The sequence below is a fragment of the Triticum aestivum genome, chromosome 2D, assembly GCF_018294505.1.
Source record: "Triticum aestivum cultivar Chinese Spring chromosome 2D, IWGSC CS RefSeq v2.1, whole genome shotgun sequence".
In the NCBI taxonomy this organism is placed as follows: domain Eukaryota; kingdom Viridiplantae; phylum Streptophyta; class Magnoliopsida; order Poales; family Poaceae; genus Triticum; species Triticum aestivum.
The window spans coordinates 145625814-145648151 of record NC_057799.1 but is presented as its reverse complement, the minus strand read 5'-3'; the positions used below and the strand labels follow the sequence as shown (position 1 = coordinate 145648151).

At 49.0% G+C, this 22338-nt stretch overlaps 1 protein-coding gene across 1 annotated transcript; it reads right to left on the bottom strand.

Moving 5' to 3' along the window:
* Positions 1-10545: 10545 nt before the first annotated feature.
* LOC123049082 (non-specific lipid-transfer protein C6) lies at positions 10546-11608 on the bottom strand. Its single transcript, XM_044472073.1, has 3 exons — positions 11030-11608; positions 10873-10935; positions 10546-10763 (listed from the first exon to the last, which is right to left on the bottom strand). The coding sequence occupies exons 1-2, from the start codon at positions 11535-11537 to the stop codon at positions 10886-10888; spliced, it is 558 nt and encodes a 185-aa protein (XP_044328008.1). The 5' UTR covers positions 11538-11608; the 3' UTR covers positions 10546-10763; positions 10873-10885.
* Between the last annotated feature and the right edge of the window lie 10730 nt (positions 11609-22338).

The following is a 22338-nucleotide window of genomic DNA, read 5'->3' as shown; positions in this document are numbered from 1 at the left end:
AGCGGCAATAAGCATATATGGTGGCTGACATACGCAAGAGAGAGCGAGAAGAGAAGTAACGGAACGGTCGTCATCTAGCAATGACCAAGAAGTGATCCTGAACTCCTACTTACGTCATACATAACACAGACCGTGTTCACTTCCCGGACTCCGCCGAGAAGAGACCATCACGGCTACACACGCAGTTGATGTATTTTAACTGGGTCAAGTGACAAGTTATCTACAACCGGACATTAACAAATTCCCATCTGCCTCATAACCGCGGACACGGCTTTCGAAAGATAATACCCTGCAGGGGTGTCCCAACTTAGCCCATCATAAGCTCTCACGGTCAACGAAGGATAAACCTTCTCCCGGAAAGGCCCGATCAGTCTCGGAATCCCGGTTTACAAGACATTTCGACAATGGTAAAACAAGACCAGCAAAGCCGCCCGAATGTGCCGGCAAATCCCGATAGGAGCTGCGCATATCTCGTTCTCAGGGCACCCCGGATGAACACTACGTACAACTAAAACCAATCCTCGAGTTTCCCCAAGGTGGCGCTGCAAGTGGCTCTAGTTTGGACCAGCACTCAGAGGAACACTGGCCCGGGGGTTTAAATAAAGATAACCCTTGGGCTCGCGAAAACCCGGGGGAAAAGACTTAGGCGGCAAATGTTAAACCAAAGTTGGGCCTTGCTGGAGGAGTTTTATTCAAGACGAACTGTCAAGGGGGTCCCATAAATCACCCGACCGCGTAAGGAACGCAAACTCGAGGAACATAATCTCGGTATATCAGTAACTAGGGCGGCAAGAGTGGAACAAAACACCAGGCATAAGGCCGAGCCTTCCACCCTTTACCAAATATATATAGATGCATTAATTAAATAAGAGATATTGTGATATCCCAAGATATCCATGTTCCGACATGGAACAAACTTCAACTTCACCTGCAACTAGCAACGCTATAAGAGGGGCTGAGCAAAAGCGGTAACATAGCCAAACAACGGTTTGCTAGGAAAGGATGGTTAGGGGCTGACATGGAAAAATGGGAGACATGATATAGCAAATGATAGATAGCGGAGCATGGCAATAGAGCGAACAACTAGCAAAGCAAAGATAGAAGTGATTTCGAGGGGTGGTCATCTTGCCTGCAAGGTTCTCAGAGTTGTCGAAAGCTTGATCCTCGTAAGCGTACTCAACAGGTTCCTCATTCACGAACTCGTCTCCTGGCTCTATCCAAGACAAGAACACAAACAACGGAACCACAATCAATCACGAGAAATGCACAAGCAACATGATGCAAAACATGTATGATATGCAGGATACGATATGCGATGCATATGCGTGCTCCGGAAGGAAAATGATGAACAAGGCAGTAACTTGGCAAACCAAGCATGCCACTAGAAAGATGAGATGATTTTGGTCGAAATCGATATAAAGATCACCGGAAACGGATGCACGGTTTGCAAATGGCAAGCAAAACAAGAATGACACGAAACTGCGATTAACAGCATGATAGCACTTAAAATGCAACAAACAACAGTGCTACAACACTCCAACATAGCAACAAAGGACATGGCAGTAAACTACAGGAGATGCTTGACAAAAGATGAACACTGAGATACGGCTAGTTCACAACATATCAAGCTCAAACAAGCATGGCAAAAGTGCAAAAGATAACAGGTTCACAGACTTGGTGAAAAACTGGAAATGGCAGAAAACAGCATCAGGTAGCAATATTCAGAGCACGAAAACAACATGCTACAGGAACTTAACATAGCAAAACAAGGCATGGCAGTGTTCTACTAAAGGCACATGACAAAATTCCCTTACTGACTATAAGCCAAAAGGGACCAGAAGATATGATGGCAACCATGTAAACATAGCAAATTTCGTTATCAGGTTTCAGACTTGGCAGAAAACAGAGCATGGCAGAAATAATAATATGTAGGCCTATTTGTGAGCTTGATGCACTCACTACAGAACAATGCACTACAAACCAAGCACACCTACAGCAAGACGGCATGTTTATGAAGCTATCCATGGCAAGAACAAAAAGCATAGCATGTATGGAGCAACTACAATAAGCTTGGCAAACTTGCATATCATGTTAAGAATCTGCCAGAAATATTTTATAGCAAAAGTAGAGCAAGATTGAGTCATGCTATGGCACTCCATAATTGCAAACAAGGGCATAAATGTATCAATTACAATAAAAGCTACAAAACATCCTTAGTGAACATCTCCAAAATATGCATGGATCTCTCTGTAGCATCAAGTTTACATGGCAACAAAATAATAGCAGACAAAGACTTAGAGAAATCACTAAGTCCCTGAAATCAGAAACATTACGGGGCCTATTTTGCATGCTTGTGCTAGTCATCACAGAGATCAAAAAAATACATGGACTATACCACTGGAAAGATGGCATGGCATACTTCAAAACACATGTAGAGCTCAGGCTCATAAGATGCACAGATTAAATGATAGAAAAATGACAAATCTCCAAGTTCTGCTAAGAACCAGCAGATAACAGCAACAAGCCCTCTTCCAACAGATATTTGGGCATCAAGATGACCTCTAATGAATATGGTGCAATTGAATAAAATGTAGAGCATCATGAGGCGAACAATTTGACATGTTACACGCGCGAATCAGAACTACATGCAAGGAGTTATGACATCACGAACGAAGGCATATTACTGAGAAAATCAGTGACTTGGAAAATATATGGGCACGAGAAAGTCAACGGGGCTACCGAGATCTGGATCGGGATCGTGGTGCTCGGGCCGGCCGGAGCTCCGGTGGCGCTGCTCGCCGGCGGAGAGGAAGGAGAGGAGGCGAGGTGGCGGCGCCGGCGGAGGAGAGGGAGGCCGGCCGGGGCTCGGGCTCCGGCGGAGGGGGCGCGGCCCGAGGCGGCGATGGCCGGCGCGGGTGCCCGCGGGCGGCGCGCCGGCGCACCCCGGCGCGGCGGCGGCGCGGGCAGGCAGGCGGCGGGGTCCGGCGCGGGCAGGGAGGCGACGGCGCGGGCCGGGAGGGCCGGCGGGCCTCGGCGGCGCGCGGTGACGTGGCGGCGCGGAAGAGGTCGGCTGCGGCGGCGGACGTGTCCGTCCGACGGCGGACGCGTCCGGCGGCGCGGAGGGAAAAAATCTAGGGTTTAGACTGCGATTTTGTTTTTCGGGATGCCCACATATAGGTAGAGGGAGCTAGGAGAGCCCAAATGAGGTGCGGTTTTCGCCCACACGATCGTGATCGAACGACCTAGAGCATGGAAAAGAGTTTGGTGGGTTTTGGGCTGGTTTTTGAGGGGGTTTTTGCTGGACACTCAAATGGACTTTGCGGATGCCCGGTTAACCGTTGGAGTACCAAACGACCTCCAAATGGAACGAAACTTGATCGGTAGTCTCCGGGTGGTATAATAAGGCCACTTGACAAGCCTCGGTCCATTCCGAGAAAATTTGACACCCGCACACGAAAGAAAACAAGAGGGGTGCACCGGAGGAGATAGGAGCGCCGGATTGCAAAACGGACAACGGGAAAAATGCTCGGATGCAAGAGACAAACACGTATGCAAATGCAATGCACATGATGACATGATATGAAAAGCATGACATGACAAAATGCAAAACGAAAGACAAAACCCGACCACGGAGAGAATAACATAGCACATAGCCGAAAATGGCAAGAGTCGGAGTTACAAATATGGCAAGTTACATCCGGGGTGTTACATCGGTGCTGGCCCAAAAGCTCGTCGGCACACCGTTGCCACTCATTACGTGCGACGACTGCACAAAGAAGGTCTTGCACCGCGTGTCTACAACGCCGGAACATCCCGGATGGGTGTTCATTAAGTGCTCAACCGATGGGGTAGGTGCTACTTTAGCTTCGGTTGTGCTTTCGGATTTGACTAATTGTGCTAACTTAAAATTTTATTGTGTAGAATGGATGCAAGTTTTGGTATTGGGAATAAGAGTACATCGATATATTGATAGAGCGCAATTTAGTAAATGTTCGTGCACTTTTAGCTAGCATAGAGACTAGAGATGAGACTAGCGCACTTATTGCTAGAATAGAGGCTAGACATGAGACTAGATGCGAGGAAGCAACGTCTACTTCTTTACACTCGAAAAAGAAAGAACCACGCAAGATCGAGCCTCCGCAGATCAACAATGAATGTATCGAGAAGGCATTAATCCAACTTACCGAAGCACTTATGGAAGTTGAATATCTTCTAAAATGTATTCTTGTGGTTCTTGTTTTCTTTGATCGTACTTTTCTAGTCAAAATTTGGTGATGTATTTTCATATACCAAAAATCAATAATGAAAAAAAGATATGTGTTTTTAAAGAAAAATGTACGCGGACGGGATGCTGCCGGGGTCCGCGTGTTGGGCGTACAATTACCGCATCCGAAAAATAATCTGAACACGACCCATTGCTCTAACCAAACGGACAGAATCCGGGCAAAACGGACGTCCGTTTGGGGTCGTGCGCTGGAGTTGGCCTTAGTCCTTTCTTTGCGCGTAGACCGGCACGCATGAGCGGTCGTTGATACGGTGAGCGCGGCCGGGCACGTGAAGGAGTTTCGCCGGCCTGCGTTCATGCGAGACACTCACCACATTTTATTTTTCCAGTAGAAGACTTGGCAACATTTTCGGACCAGTGATGCGTTCATTACAGGTATATATACAAGGAGGATACTACACACGTAAGTTCAGATTTCGGGAGAATCCAAGTAGCAGAGAAGTTGGAGATTCCCTCAAAGAAAAAGAAGACAATAAGTTAGAGATGCATGCATGGTGTGTGGTACTTTGCAGTGTCAGGGCATCTGCAAAGCAGATCCTCAAACCTCTCGCAAGCGTTTGGACCATGCCATCTAGACACAATTTGCCATCCAAGCAATTCAGCATCGGTCCGCCAATGCATACGGACGCTCATTTTCTTGCAAACTGGAGACAAACAAATGGGGATTTGGGGAAGTTCGGACATCCGGTTGACCAATCAGAAAGCACCACGTATTGTCTACGCTGCCGCTCAGAATGCCTAGCATTTGGCGGAAGGCTAACTGCGCTAGACGAAAGGTAGTGTGGAAGACGTTTGTGCATTTGGCGGAAGGCTAATTGCGCTACATTTGACGAAAGGTAGTGTGGAAGACGTTTGTGCATTTGGTGGAAGGTGCTAATTATTCTTGATTAGGCAGAGTTTCATTTGGCGTTTAGTAGCTGAAAGTATAGCTTCATTTGATGGAAGTTAGGGAAGGGGGCGACTGGTATGAGATCAACATCTTACGTGCGATCCTGTGATTCACAGGTCTGGTCCATCAGATAGATATCCCATGGTCCAGGTTGGAGCAGCGAGACTAGTGGAGACATTTTACACAAATCCCCATCTGATACTCCATATTGTTGGCCGAGCTCCTCCTCAGCCACCATATCTCCCAATCCTCTTCCTCTTCAGTTTTGGTCCCTCGATTGCGGCGCCGGCCAGCCGCCGACCAAGCATCATCGCCTGGACATCGGGACATGCGTAGATAACTGCACCGACTCAATCTTCTGCCATCGGAAGAAGTGAAGACAATACTGCTGCCATTAGATTCCAGCGTCGCAAACCTCACCGTTATCACATCTGATTGTATGGACTCCTTCCTGATCCCGGCCACTGCGAGGTCCACCGCCGTCCTCTCGTGCTCCATTTGCAAGATGCAGTGCTTCAACGACGTCGTTCTTTATGTTGTAAAACTCGTGTCTTTACTTGTTCCACGGGCTTTGGAGTGTTCATTTTTGTTACACTGCTTGCTCGTTGCTGTTAATTTGTGCAAGCAAGCAATCTTATTTTGCTTGCTGTACATGGTTTCTTGTGAAGTCTTTTCTTCTCTGTCCAATAAATTTCTGTGCTCGAAAAATTTCTTTCTAGCGTATTATGTTAGTGAGATCTTCTCTTTTGGACGTACATCTTTAGTAGAACCTGTACAACATGTTCTTGATGAATAAAAAAAAATTCCCAGGCAGAGGGATACAATACTTTTGACGTTGGTGTTGTGCACTATTGAACAAACAATAATGTAGTATATCAAAAATGGAGATAGACATTTGACTTTTATAACATATATATTTTGTTTTCATGTACTGTAAGGATCGCTATTAACGTACCGAATATAGGGATCCCATTGCACAGTTTTGAAAAGCAAAATAGTTCTCAAAATTAATAATTGTGAAAACCAAAAGAAATTGTAGTGGCGTATATGCACTGTTTCTGCGTTGTCATGTGCACTTTTTTTTTGGTAAAGAGGTACAGATCTAGCAAAAACCAAGTGATATCAACTGCATTAAACTCTAAAAGTCCAGGGGCTACATTGCAAGATGTCCTATCATGTCCAGCATCCTTGATCTGTGGCATTGAATATTCATCCGATGGTCCAGAATGATGGATCACATGATCGCACCTCAGGTGCTGATCTCATACTAGTTGGCCCCTGGAAGTTAGCTCTCAGCCAAATGCTTATGAGTAGTTTCACTTGGCTAGCTTTCCGCCAAATTTAATGAGTAGTTATTAGCCACTATACGTCATGGTATTGTGTTTAGTAGGCAAATGCTTGCTTTACTTGGTAAGTAGATTTGACGGAAGCCATGGAATCACTATAATTAGTAGCCTTCCACCAAACAAAAAGCATTTATATTTCTTTACTACACAAATCATAAATCATGGTTTTTCATATTATTTTTAAGGCAAACATTTGCGGTATAGGGTTGGATGGATGACTCCCATATCCATGTCCGGACACCAGTCTCGACCGATTTTCAAACAAATGGGTCGGGTTGGAGATGCCCTTAAGCAAGGGTTTACGGTTCTACAGTACAATTCTGGCAAAGGAATAAAACAGTTCGATAACTAGGTGAACATTTGATGATTCCATGCATAGGGTGGACACTCACAAATAACCCAATAGTTTATTTCCAATAAACAACCAAATAACCAAATATATAGTTGACGACCGTAACCAATAAATTTTCTCCAAGACGACTCAGAGATTGACACAAACGAACCTACATATTCTGCCTAATCGAACTGAAAACTCGCACTATATATCTTCTAAGAATGGTACTGACGGATCTTGACGTACAGCATCTTTTAGCTTCCAACTTGTTTCTGTAATTCTACTGCGACCATGCCTCTGCAAAACGAAGATAAAATCAAAAGTTAAAAAAAATCCAGAAAATACGGACTAGTTGATGCAGCCATGAATGAATCCATCTCCAAAACAGGGAAATGGTTCAATTTATGCGGAACCCAAACTAGTTACCTGATTTGCCCAGTTATGAAGCACCTTCAAGGGCGGGTGCGGCCCTCAGCGGTGGCACGGGTCCTGCTGTCCGATCCATAAAAAAGATTCACAATGTTCAGAATTGAAGACGAGATAATGCACAAAACAGTTTATAGTACGAGAGCAACAACTTACCTTGGCAAGATCGATAATCACTTGGAGCTATACTGGTGTCACATATAACCGACAGATGAAGGAATTTTCCTCCATCTAGGCGTGCCGAATTGAGCCTGTCGAGGTCGCCGTCGTCCGATATGCGGCATGTGCAAACGGGAGCGTTCTTGAAGAGTGACCTCAGGTTGCAAGCGGTGCGGGACATCCAGCTGGGCCGCCACGCCGCCCCGCAAAAAAGACCCGCAAAGTGCCGCCGGACTTACCGCGTCGTCTGTAGCGGACTCAAGCGGTCACGCCGCTTTGTCCAGCGGGTTACCCGCGTATCCCGCATAACCCGTCTCCAAGTACAGAACATCCCTGAGCAGAGCATGGGGGCTCCCTCGCTGGCGCTGGCCAACGCGTCCCTGCGGTGCAAAGAGCCCGCCCCGCCAGTAGACCCGCCTCCGCCGCCAAGGCTGCTGCCGACTGTGCTGCGGCGTGCAGCACTACGAGTGGGCATCTCTCCTTGCGCGCCTATCAGCCGCCGAAATCGACTTGGCCCGTCCCTAGGCGGAGCTCTGCATGGGCACGCACCCGGCCGCGCCATTCGCCGTCCTCCCCGGCGGCGAGCCCCTCGGCAGCTAGCTCACATGTAACCCCGCCGCGCTCGGCCCGCCGTTGACGTGCACTAGCCAACGACCTCCCGTTTCTCTCCAAGGTGCCGCCCCAGTTCTGCTCGTTTTCCTGTTCGTTTCTGAACTATGGCGCCATCTGCGCGCGTCTCGGCCTGGCCTAGCTGCTGCACGCCATGCGCCCATTCACATACAGGGATGCGAACCACAAGCCCGTCATGGCCATCGCTGTCAATTCCGTGCGCTCTTCGGCTTTGCAGGCTGTTGTCGAGGTGCGTGCGTGTTCACCGCTCGAGCCTCGGACTGCCACGGCGTGTGATAATACTGTATCATACGCACATGCTTAGTGTACTGACTAGCTAATGGCGGGTTGCATGCGGGCCGACGCGGGCTGCCGCACTGTCCCGCGCTAATTGTAGCGGTGTGTGGCGGACAACTGCAAATGCCCGCAATTGTTGCACTGTCCCGCTTAGCCCTGTAGCGGACACCCGCATCCCGCCCCGCTTGCACCCCGAGGCCATCGCAGCACTTGCCTTGCTTTGGAGGCTCCGGCGCAGTTCTGTTGGTGAGGTAATCCTTGCATGGCATCAACCCCATCAGCGACGGTAGACACTCTTTTGGCTCCGGCTTCGCTGGTGGCGGCGGCGGCGGCGGCGCACTAGGCGTTGGTGGACAGAATACCGGCGGTATACAGAATAACTGTGGCAGAAACGAAAAGCAGGGAATGCACCATGCCGATGGTTTTGCTACTAAATCGTTGCTGGTGGAGGGGGCAGGGGCCTTGTCCCTGACGGCCGCCGAAGGCTGGGGCGTGGCGGCGATCAGGACGACGGCGAGGAGCAAGACGAGATGGGATTTGGATGGTGCCATTGAACTCACGTTTTGCGTTGCGGCGCCGGTTTGCGTTGTAGGATTCTATGGCTGGTGATCCATTTATATAGGATGCGTGTGGAATGGGATGCGTTGAGATGCGGAGAGAAAGATGGGTTCTGTTTGGGTTGATTTCTTATCCAGCGGAATCAGGCGCGTAGTTCGTCCTCCTCTCCTCCAAAACTTTCTCCATTTTCACGGAGTGATTTTGTTACTAAGTACGAGTTAGCCTTGCAAGTGTTTTTCTTAGCTGAGTTAGCGTTGCAAAAGCTAGGTGTACGCCGTGCACCAAATCCTACGAGTTGGCCAGCGGTTGATCCTCGCGCAGGATCAGCCGGGTCGCTAGCCACTCCATCGATCTATCTGGTAGCTTTATCAACCGTATGATTCATCAGGCGTGTCCGGTTTTTTCTTCACGTCGGTGCTGAACCACGAGGCGCCACAAAGGCCTTAGGACAACTCGAAGGCGGGACGTGTTTCGTCTGCTCACGTCTGTTTGAGTCCGCGTGGGCACAAACCTCAACGCGGCGAACCATTTTGAATTTCTGTCCGTGGGACCCAAATTCATTCTAAATTTGAATCGGGTTCGCGTACGCACAAACAATAGATGGACGCAACGTGTCCGCCCCGGGTTCATCAGGCGTGTCCGGTTTTTTCTTCACGTCGGTGCTGAACCACGAGGCGCCACAAAGGCCTTAGGACAACTCGAACGCGGGACGTGTTTCGTCTACTCACGTCTGTTTGAGTCCGCGTGGGCACAAACCTCAACGCGGCGAACCATTTTGAATTTCTGTCCGTGGGACCCAAATTCATTCTAAATTTGAATCGGGTTCGCGTTCGCACAAACAATAGATGGACGCAACGTGTCCGCCCCGGGTCCATGTGCCAGCCACCCAACTACCCCTGCCTGGTCCTTTTTAAATATCACATGTCGGGGGAGGGGTGGGGGGCGCATTTGCGCCCACTCTTCTCCCTTCCTTTGGCCTCTGCAACCTGACAGTCAAACCCTAGGCCACCGCCTGCCTACTGCTGGCGCAAATGCCGTGGAAGTGGATCCCGGGTAGCCCAGGAAGCACGATCACGAGGCCTACTCCTCCTCGGGGCAGCGTCACGGTGAGTACTGTACATGACCAGAGGTACTGGGAGGCAGCCATCCCAGTGCCGTGGGCCCAACATTCACCGGCCGAATGACTGTCATTTTGAACCCTGAAAGGGGTTCCAGTGCTGGCCGGAGCCGGCAACCGATCATGTGTGAGAGGCGGAGATCAGGTCCCCGATGACCTCCGCATGGTGTGCTCTTACATTGGGGCATTAAGCAATGGTTTAAGGTTGTACAATTTGCGGCAATAATAATTCCTGAGCAATTTTAGTATGCTCCCTCTTACCCCCTCTATTTACATGAGAGCCAGAGAATATAATAGATTTGAGATGTTGATCTCATTAATTAGTGGTCTGAATAATTTTACCTTCTTACCTCACATATAAAAAGAGGATGGGGAGGGGGATTAAGAGGAACCATGTTAAAATTTGCCATATTCTTTTTGCAGACGATCATTGCTAGATTGAAAAAAAAAGTAGGTTCGTTTTTCTTAGGGGAAAAAGTAGTGTTCGTTGGTTAGGCAAAGTCATACGTCATTACGTCCAAGGGATAAAACATTTCGGCAACTAGGTGCACATTTGATGATTCCATAGTGGACACTCACAAATAACCAATAAATAAATTTTCTCCGAGACGACTCAGAGATGGACACAAATAAAGCTACATATTCTCTTTAATCGAACTGAAAACTCGCACTATATCTCATCTTCTAATAATGGTACCGACGGATCTTGACCTTGCCTCTGCAATTCTACTACGACCATGCCTCTGCAAAACAAAGATAAAATCAAAAGTTAAAGTACAATACAGAAATAGTACGTAGTAATTCATGCAGCCATGAATGAATCAATCTCCATACACCATACAAACTAGTTACCTGGTTTGCCCAGTTAAGAAGCAGCTTCAGGGGCGGGTGCGGCCCTCAGCGGTGGCACGTGGCCTGCTCTCCGATCCACAAACAAGATCCACATTGTTCATAATGCAAGACGAGATAATGCAGAAAACAGTTTATAGTACGGAGAGCAAGAACTTACCCTCGCAAGATCCATAATCACTCAGAGCTGTGCCACAGATAACCGCCACACGAAGGATGTTTTCTCCATGCACGGGTGCCGACATGAGCTTGTCGAGGTCGCCGTCGTCCGATATGCGGCATATGCATATGGGAGCGTTTACGAAGAGTGACCTCAGGCCGTCACAGCACTTGCCTTGGTTTGGAGGCTCCGGCGCGGTTTTGTTGGTGAAGTAATCCTTGCATGGCATCAGCCCCATCAGCGATGGTAGACACTCTTTCGGCTCCGGCTTCGCTGGTGGCGGCGGCGGCGGCAGCGCACTTGGCGTAGGTGGACAGAATATCGGCGGTATACAGAATAACTGTGGTAGAAACGAAAAGCAGGGAATGCACCATGCCGATGGTTTTGCTACTAAATCGTTGCTGGTGGAGGGGGCAGGGGCCTCCCTGACGGCCGCTGAAGGCTGCGGCGTGGCGGCGATCAGAACTACGGCGAGGAGCAAGGCGAGATGGGATTTGGATGGTGCCATCGGTCTCAGGTTTTGCGCTGCAGCGCTGGTTTGCAGCTAGTATGATGATTCTATGGCTATGGCTGGCGATCCATTTATATAGGATGCATGTGGAATGTGATGCGGAGAGAAAGATGGGTTCTGTTTGGATTGATTTCTTATCTAGCGGAACGATCAGGCGCGTATTTCGTATGTACGCCGTCGGCTTCTCTCCTCCAGAACTCTCCTGTTTCATGCAATTAAACTGATAATGACCACGTTTGGTTTTTGCGAATTGATAATGGCCAAGTTTATTTTTTGGAGAAAAGATAATGACCAAGTTTGTTACTACGAGTTAGCGTTTCAAGTTTTTTTTTCAAGAACTGTTAGCCTTTCAAATTACTAACTGATCGCGTGTGTTGCCACGGAATAACAATTTCTTTATAAAAAATATTTGTGTGTCAAACTTGACACCATGTTGTTTTCATTCATATAGCGACAAATATTGATTCTCTCCCTCTCTTCTTTCTTCCACAGTGATTGCCGTGTCTCCTTAATCCCTCTCCATGCTATAAGACAAAGGTACATTTTTCTCCATGTTCCTCCCTCCACCTCCATTCTCGTCATCCTCTCTCGCTCTAGCATTGTCGTCATTTCGAAAGAATATCATCTCGCCTTACAATCACTTGGGCACCTTCCAAAAAGAAAATTTGTGAAATGTTCCAACATATTGCGAGAGATTATGGTGTAAAAATCGAATTTATAAAGGAAATGTTTCTCAACTACCATGAGAGATGATGACATATTAAATATTTTATTCACAAATAGTGAAAGAAACGCAAGGAAACAAAATACGATGTATAATTAAGAAATCAGCCAATGCGGGTCAGTGGTGGAGCCAGCAAATAGGGCACCGCTCCGCATCAAATTCTTCATCTGGTTTGCTCTGCTGGGCAGATGCTGGACGGCTGACCGCCTTGCGTGTCACGGTCTTCCCCATGAGCCACGCTGCCTTCTCTGCGACCAAGAGCCCGAATTTATGCAGCACCTCGCTTTCTCCCGCCAAGTTTGGCGTGAGGTGCTTTCTTGGTGTCGATGCACTACCACGATCCCCGCCCAAGACGAGAGTTCATCGCCTGGCTCTCCTCGGTCATCTCTAGCACCACGACCTGTCTCCGTAGCGGCCTCGCCTCCATCGCCATCCTCACTGCCTGACATCTATGGAAACTGAAGGAAATATGCCCCAGTGGCAATAATAAAGTTGTTATTTATATTTCCTTATATCATGCTAAATGTTTATTATTCATGCTAGAATTGTATTAACCGGAAACTTAGTACATGTGTGAATACATAGACAAACAGAGTGTCCCTAGTATGCTTCTACTAGACTAGCTCGTTAATCAAAGATGGTTAAGCTTCCTAACCATAGACATGTGTTGTCATTTGATGAACGGGATCACATCATAAGAGAATGCTGTGATGGACAAGACCCATCCGTTAGCTTAGCAGAAATGATCGTTTAGTTTTATTGCTATTGCTTTCATCATGACTTATACATGTTCCTCTGACTATGAAATTATGCAACTCCCGAATACCGGAGGAACACCTTGTGTGCTATCAAACGTCACAACGTAACTGGGTGATTATAAAGATGCTCTACAGGTGTCTCCGATGGTGTTTGTTGAGTTGGCATAGATCGAGATTAGGATTTGTCACTCCGTGTATCGGAGAGGTATCTCTGGGCCCTCTCGGTAATGCACATCACTATAAGCCTTGCAAGCAATGTGACTAATGAGTTAGTTGTGGAATGATGCATTACGGAATGAGTAAAGAGACTTGCCAGTAACGAGATTGAACTAGGTATGATGATACCGACGATCGAATCTCGGGCAACTAACATACCGATAACAAAGGGAACAACATTTGTTGTTATGCGGGTTGACCGATAAAGATCTTCATAGAACATGTAGGAGCCAATATGAGCATCCAGGTTCCACTATTGGTTATTGACCGGAGATGTGTCTCGGTCATGTCTACATAGTTCTCGAACCCGTAGGGTCCGCACGCTTAACGTTTGATGACGATTTGTATTATGAGTTATGTGATTTGATGTACCAAATTTTTTTCAGAGTCCCGGATGAGATCACGGGCATGACGAGGAGTCTCGAAATGGTCGAGACATGAAGATTGATACATTGGAAGGTTGTGTTTGGACACCAGAATGGTTTCGGAAAGGTTCGGACATTTTCCGGAGTACCGGGGGTTACCGGAATCCCCCCCGGGGAGTTAATGGACCTTCACGGGCCCTAGTGGAGAGAGGAGGCGGCGGCCAGGTGGAGGCGCGCCCCCTAAGCCCAAACCGAATTGGACTAGGGTTGGGGGGGGCCTTTCCTTCTCTCCTCCTCCTCCTTCCCTCCTGCTCCTAGTGGGAATAGGAAAGGGGGGGGGCGAATCCTACTTGGACCGGGAATCCAAGTAGGACTCCCCCCATGGCGAGCCCCCCATGGGCCGGCCACCTCTCCCCCCCTTTATATACGTGGGAGGGGGGCACCCAAAAGGCACACCAAGCCTTCTCTTAGCCGTGTGCGGTGCCCCCCTCCACAGTTACACACCTCGGTCATATCGTCGTAGTGCTTAGGCGAAGCCCTGCGCCGGTAACTTCACCACCACCGTCGTGCTGACGGAACTCTCCCTCGTCCTCAACTGGATCAAGAGATCGAGGGACGTCATCGAGCTGAACATGTGCTGAACGCGGAGGTGTCGTACGTTTGGTGCTTGGATCGGTTGGATCGCGAAGACGTTCGACTACATCAACCGCGTTACTAGACGCTTCCGCTTTCGTTCTACGAGGGTATGTGGACACACTCTCCCCGCTTGTTGCTATGCATCTCCTAGATAGATCTTGCGTGATCGTAGGCAAAACTTTTGAAATACTGCGTTCCCCAATAGAAACATCACAACGACTGTCTCTTTGATGGCGACTAGCTCGTCATGGGCCGCGATGCACATGATCCAAGAGGAGGCGCGACTTTGGGTAATCATACCCAAGATGTAGGCATAGGTCTCTCCGGGCGGCACACCCGGCTGTCCTGTGTGCCACGGCTAATGATGCTTGCCATCCTTGGGTACGTGCTAGTTAGCGGCCTCTGTATCTGACTTGTAACGCTCTCTTGTACTGCCACCATATCTATCAATGCAAAGATACACAAAGCTTTTGCGTATTAGTGAAAAAAACTAAGAAATCAAACTAAAACACACTTGATTAACTCAAATACCCTATTTCATTAAACTACTCACATTACATTGGACACCTAAAAATTCAGGTCTATAGAAATGATAGTCAAATACTCCCTCCGATCCAAAACAAGTGTCCTGGTTTTAGTTCAAATTTGAACTAAAAGAACGACAATTATTTTGGATTGGAGGGAGTAATAATTAGTCAAAAATACTACAAATGAGTTTCAAAAAAGCTGTAATTTAGGCTGTGAAGATTTCTGGTAGCCTACTTGTGCCCTCCCTGGAGGAATCGATGTTGGTTGTTGATTGGTAGGTTCCAATGTTGACGACATATGTCGAGCTAGACTCGCATGTTGAGGAAGGTGTGCCTGTCTTGTCGAAGATGAGAGAGGACGCATGTGTCATAACCTTTTGTTTGGATAATTTATCACTTTTCTTATAGTATTCCCTCTCATTATTGAACTAAAATTAGTTACATCATCTAGTAAGAGACGAATGAGCTCAACATGAAGTTATTATAATATGGGCCCTTGGACATTTGCGCTAGCTCATGGGCAACCTCATTTGATTCTCTAAAGCAATGCACACAATTAGTACTAGGAAAGTCACAAACTAGATGGTAGCAATCAGCCACAATTGCAGTTGCAGGTTCCATTGGTCTCCCTCCATCATTCATTGAGTTTACTAGTTCCAAATTATCCGAATTTACCAAAAGCTTGTTACAGCAGCCGGCACCCTAAGCAAGCTGTGTTGAAGAGCAATTGCTTCAGCAGATAAAATGTTATAGCACATCTCAATCTTCCACTTGCTTGCACAGACAAATTTTAACCCCATCATCTCGTAGGACATCACCTGCCGCCCCACCTCAGGAGATCCTGATCGAAAGATGCACTCACTTTTAATTTTACATGCCCCCTTGGTGTAGGAGCCACCCCTTCAACTTTCTCCTTCCTTCGGTGCTTCAGCAGCAACAAAGTTCATCGTTAATGCTCTGATTGTGGTGTTAATTGGTGTTGCCGTCTGAGTCTGCTCTCCTTTCCCAGCTTTCCTTCTTCCCCACACCAGAAATACCAACATGTAATAGCTATCATTTCATGTATATGGTTCTGACCCAACATCTCAAACTCTTCCTCCGACATTAATAGGAGAAATTCCAACACGTATTCACCTGCTCGGTCGACATTGCAATACTTGCTAATAGTTTGTTCAATTCCTAGAAGTTCCTAGACTTGAGTTGCAGCAGGACACAAAAAAAGAATACGACGGACATCATCAGCCTCAGCCCCACGTTTGCATGTGGGCATCCAGGGAAAAGAAATTATGCCATCCAGGGAAACCTTGATATGCCTACGTGCCAAATTAACTCGACATAGAAGTGTACCCCGTAGGGTTTTTTCAGTCATTTTTTACCTTTGATGGGCAATTCAAACCCAAATTTTTGGCCAAATTCTTTTCGACAGAGCACCCCCTGCTTATTCTCTACCAGAAAGTTATTGCCTCCCAAGTGCAACGGTTTGTAGGAAGTAGAAATTTTCCTTAAATGATCTCAAGGTTTATCGAACCAACAAAAGCTAAGTGATTACGATTAATGATTAGTACCTGACACAAAAATATAAAACCTTCTTGTGCCCCCAACAAAACTAGCAAGGTTGTTAATATCACTAGCCTGCTTGTCGGGGGGATGACCCTCGGGTAGGCGCATCCACACTTAACCATTTTCAAAACATCGGGGCAGCAAGCGTCCGTCAATCCGGCTAGCTAATACTCCACCCCAAAACCGCTATCTAACATGCATCTCAAAGTATTATGTAAAACAAAGTATTGCAATAAGTATGATGACATGAAGTACATGATATATTTCCTTCACCATGCCTCCAAAGGTCAACTACACAACTCTCTTTTAATCCCTAGTGGTAACAACACAATACAAGCCTTTCTTTTTAATTTCTCTCACTGTGGTAGCTTACTTGTAAGGTTGAACCCAACTATCATACACAACTCCCTTTGAAGATCTTATGTCTACCATGCAACTTTATTCTTATAGACTCTATTGGGCCTCCAAGTACAGAGTTTTATGGGAGAAGAACAAGAAACGCTCGCCTCTCACGTCATTCCCCTTGCGGGCGACAAGGGAGGAGCCAACCTCCGCCGCCAGCGACCCGCCCCGTTCCCGTCCTCCTCTCCGCCGCCGCCGCTGGTCGGCGCCGGGCAAATCCTGTGCGTGCGACGCGGCGGCGAAGGGCCTCTCCCCTCTCCCCCGGATCCATGGGTGGCGCGGGTGCCCAGATCCATGGAGGTGCGCCCCCACTTCGGCCCATGGCGGCGCTTGCGATGGTGCTGGTGGGAATCAGATGGATGTACAGGTTTGGCGGGGTTGGGGCAGTGACCCCATGGCTGGGTGTCGGCGCGCCCTTTGGTCTGACCAGCTCGGGCCCATATCCCCGGATTTGGTGAGTAGCGGATGGCGCGGGGGTGGCGGCGGCTCGGCGTGGCCGTCAATCTGGACGCGGTGCAGCCGGCGGTGGTGGTCATCTCTTGTAAAGGTGGTCAGCCTGAGGCTGGGTGTTCGGATCTCTGGATCCGTCATCTAGTACCGGCTGCGAGTCGGGGAGACATAGTTGCGGGTGAACACCGAGCCGACGACGGGTGATGGCGGCGTTCTTCATCGTTACCTTGATGAAGGGATCGTCGTGTGACTACTGTTGACCCACTCGTACTGCTTTGGGGGAAACCCTAGGATCTGGTCTTCCAGATCGGACGATGGCGGCACTGCGGTGTCGTTTCTCTCTTGGGAGCATCGTTTGTGGAGCAGCGCTGGAAGTCAGAGGCAGGAGGTGGAGCGGCTTCATCTTGCACGGAGCTTCGGTGGTGATGTCAAGTCATGCCTGGCCGACAGGTGCTACGCTTTGTCATGTCTGGTCGGCAGGTGCTACGCATGACAGATCTTCTAGAGACTTCAAGCTGTGTCGGCTGGTGGTACTTGGCGGCATGGTGCTGAGGTGTACCGGCGTCGACCGTGACGTGCTCAGCAGTTCGAGCGCAGGGAGGTGGTGCCGTTGGGTGCCGTCGACGGGAGCTAGACCAGGCAAGGATGATGCGTCAGTACAGCTCTAAAGATGGAGTGGTGGTAGTTGGCGGTGGCGGCCGCTGAGAGTGCGCCGGACCGGTGTGTGCCCCATACCCGGAAAGTGCCTTGGTTGGGACTCAGGTCTTAGATGTTAGTCTTGGCTGCGAGGTCTGTGGTAATAGGCCCAGACTATCAGCATCCCTTCATCAACTGGATAGGAGTAGCGACAGATGTTGCCTAGACGATGACTTCGGACTTACTATTGTATCTCTTTGTAAGGCCTTTTGTGAATAATTAATAAAGTGGTTGCATGCATCGTCCAGATGCAGAGGCCAAGGGTATTCCTCCTTTTCTAAAAAAAGTACAGAGTTTTATAGGACGGCGACAAATTTCCCTCAAGTGGATGACCTAAGGTTTATCAATCCATGAGAGGTGTAGGATGAAGATGATCTCTCTCAAGTAACCCTGCAATCAAATACAAGAAATCTCTTGTGACCCCACAACACCCAATACAATGGTAACTTGTATAGGTGCCCTAGTTCGGCGAAGAGATGGTGATACAAGTGTAGTACGGATGGTACATATATGTTTTTGTAATTTGAAATGATAAAACAACAAGGTAGCAAGTAGTAAAAATGAGCACAAACTGTATTGCAATGCTTGAAAATAAGACATAGGGTTCATACTTTCACTAGTGTAATCTCTCAACAGTGCCAACATAACTGAATCATATAAAAATCGCTCAACGTGCGATAAGGAATCACTCCAAAGTTCCTATCAGATAAAGTAGGATGAAAACATGTACCAACCTTTGTGCCTAGATTACCCCAATGTCACCACAGGAATCCGCAAGTTGATTACCAAAACATATATCAAGTGACCCAATAAAATACCCCATTGTCACCACCGGTATTCACATGCAAGACATACATCAAAGTGACTCAAATCCAAAATATTGTTGGGGAACGTAGCAATAATTCAAAAAATTTCCTACGTGTCACCAAGATCAATCTAGGAGATGCTAGCAATGAGTGAGAGGGAGTGCATCTTCATACCCTTGAAGATCGCTAAGCGGAAGCATTACAAGAACACGGTTGATGGAGTCGTACTCGCGGCGATTCAAATCGCGGAAGATCCGATCTAGCGCCGAACGGACGGTGCCTCTGCGTTCAACACACGTACAGCCCGGGGACGTCTCCTCCTTCTTGATCCAGCAAGGGGAGAGGAGAAGTTGAGGGAGAACTCCAGCAGCACGACGGCGTGGTGGCGATGGAGCTCGTGGTTCTCCGACAGAGCTTCGCTAAGCACTACAGAGGAGGAGGAGGAGTTGGAGGAGGAGAGGGCTGCGCCAGGGGAAGGGGTGCAGCTGCCCTCTCTCTCCCTCACTATATATAGGGGGAAGGGGGAGGAGGAGGCGCCCTAGGGTTTCCCTAGGGGAGGGGCGGCGGCCACAGGGGAAACCTTAGATGGGTTTGGGCGCCCCCACCGCTAGGAAACTTGCCCCCAAGCCGGGAGGGGTGGCTGCCCTAGGGGAGGCGCCCCCACCTCTCCAGGTTACGTGAGATGGGGTGGGAGGGGCGCTCAGCCCCTTAGTGGGCTGATGTGCCCCCTCCCCTTGGCCCATAAGGCCCCCCCCAACGCTTGCCGGGGCCTCCGAAACCCCTTTCGGACACGCTGGTCGTCACCCGGTACCCCGGAACAATTTCGCACTCCAATACCCTTTGTCCAATATATTGATCTTCACCTCCGGACCATTCCGGAGTTCCTCGTCACGTCCGGGATCTCATCCGGGACTCCGAACAACCTTCGGTAACCACATACTATTTCCCATAACAACTCTAGCGTCACCGAACCTTAAGTGTATAGACCCTACGGGTTCGGGAACCATGCAGACATGACCGAGACACCTCTCCGGCCAATAACCAATAGCGGGATCTGGATACCCATATTGGCTCCCACATGTTCCATGATGATCTCATTGGATGAACCACGATGTCGGGGATTCAATCAATCCTGTATACAATTCCCTTTGTCTATCGGTATGTTACTTGCCCGAGATTCGATCATCGGTATCCCAATACCTCGTTCAATCTCGTTACCGGCAAGTCTCTTTACTCGTTCTGTAATGCGTGATCCCATGGCTAACTGCTTAGTCACATTGAGCTCATTATGATAATGCATTACCGAGCGGGCCCAGAGATACCTCTCCGTCACATGGAGTGACAAATCCCAGTCTCGATTCGTGCGAACCCAACAGACACTTTCGGAGATACCTGTAGTGCACCTTTATAGCCACCCAGTTACGTTTGATACACCCAAAGCATTCCTACGGTATCCGGGAGTTGCACAATCTCATGGTCTAAGGAAATGATACATGACATTAGAAAAGCTCTAGCGAACGAACTACACGATCTTGTGCTATGCTTAGGATTGGGTCTTGTCCATCACATCATTCTCCTAATGTGTGACCCCGTTATCAACGACATCTAATGTCCATGGTCAGGAAACCACAACCATGTATTGATCAACGAGCTAGTCAAATAGAGGCTCACTAGGGACATGTTGTGGTCTGTGTATTCACACATGTATTACGGTTTCCGGATAATACAGTTATAGCTTAAAAAATAGACAATTATCATGAACAAGGAAATATAATAATAACCATTTTATTATTTCCTCTAGGGCATATTTCCAACAGTCTCCCACTTGCACTAGAGTCAATAATCTAGTTACATCATGATGAATTGAACAGCCATAGTGACGATGACATGTACCTAGGGTAGGGCAATAGACCTGATCTAAACACCCTTCCCAAGGACACTGCCCTACAGTCAAAGACATTCAAAGGACAACAACTTCTACCGACTGAAATCACCTCAGGATGCAACTCACTCGACCAACGGTTCCACTCGGATAACTCAATTCCATTCGACCAGGACATAATCATTCGACCATATCAGAAACCACTCGAAGTACAGAAGATCTAAGGTCACTCTGGATGGCAATAGTCAGGCGTTCACTCCGTAGTCTTAATGATCATTTATATAACTTTAATGCTGACGTTACCAGTAACGTCCCATCTTTAGGTACATTGAACCCTATGTAACGGGGGATGGCTGGGGTCCTGGCGCACTCTATATAAGCCACCTCCCTCCTCCGAGACAAGGGTTCGCACCCCCTGTAACTTCACGCATAATCCAATCGACCAGCCTCCGGGCACCGAGACGTAGGGCTATTACTTCCTCTGAGAAGGGCCTGAACTCGTAAATCTTGCGTGCACAACTTCACCGCTAGGATCTTGCCTCCTCATACCTACCCCCATTCTACTGTCAGACTTAGAACCACGACAGTTGGCGCCCACCGTGGGGCAGGTGTCTTAGCGACTTTCCGTGAGGTTGCGATTTTTCCAATTCCCATCATCATGGTTTCCAGCGGTGGATTGGATGAGGGCCGCGAGATCCGTCTCGGCGCGCTCGTCTTCGTCGCCGACGATTCCGCCTGGCCCCAGGAGGCCCCCCTCGACGTCGAGACACTCCCCGTCCGCGGGGCGACGCACTTTCGCGCGTGTGTTCGCGGCGTCCTTCTACGGCAGCCGTCGACCCAGTGTCGGTCGGCTCCTGCAGTGTCTTCGCTCCCCGCTGTTCGCCGTTGCAAGCGATCCGGTCGGTCGCGGCTTTAGCAGTGGGTGAAGCATGCGGTGGCACGTCAGTCGGCCACCCCTCAAGACGCGGCAATCGAGCCCGATGAATCTCTCTACGGCCTGTTCGACTGGCTCCGTCGAAACTCTTTCCGAGTGCGACAGCAGCGACCCTGTGGTGGAGGTCCTGATGGTCAACACGCCTCGCAGCCCACCTGGCATGCGTCACAATGGTGGCGGCGATGGCGGCAGTGATCCGTCGCGCATTCACGAGGAATACCACCCCGAAACCCTCTCTTCTCAGCAGGGGGAGGAGCTTCACCGCCGCAATGTGGAGGCTCTCCACACGCCCATTGTCGGAGAGACCTCTGAGGCTCGAGCCTTGGAGGCAGCGCGCCTGGCCTCTTTGGCTGAGCGCACTCGACTGGAGAACCTTCAGCATGCACTCGACGAGCGTGCTCGGCGGCAGATCCCTGATTCCAGTCGACGGCAGCGACAACTGTTCCCGCCTGAACCACAGGTATACCGCACTCCGATTTAGAATCTTACATCTGCAGCCCGTATAGCAGAGTCAATTCAGCCGTCCCAGTCGGAGGCTGGAAGAGGATTGACGCAGATCAGAGCATTGCTCCGGGCAGCAGGAGAGCAAAACACAGCAGTATCTCAGTCGCGTAACAGAATCCATAGCAGATCTGTAGTGGCTGACACAGTCCAGTCGGCTCATAGCCCTAGATCACCTCCGTGGCGTGAGGGATGTGGGCATCGCCAAGAGCAGTATTTGGGTCGGAACCATGAACAGTACGATCATCGGCTCGGCCGTGATGAGCGCCGTCGAGTGCCTACGCCCCCTCCGAGGGCCGGATCATATGTGCCTCGGCATAATGATGACAGGCGCCCGTACA

What these genes read in the sequence shown, in the direction of transcription:
- LOC123049082 (XM_044472073.1), bottom strand. Translation starts at nt 11,537, where the DNA reads ATGGCACCATCCAAATCCCATCTCGCCTTGCTCCTCGCCGTAGTTCTG. An exon ending in TGATTATGGATCTTGCGAGG is followed by an intron (nt 10,936 to 11,029) that starts GTAAGTTCTTGC and finishes ATCGGAGAGCAG; the next exon opens with GCCACGTGCCACCGCTGAGG.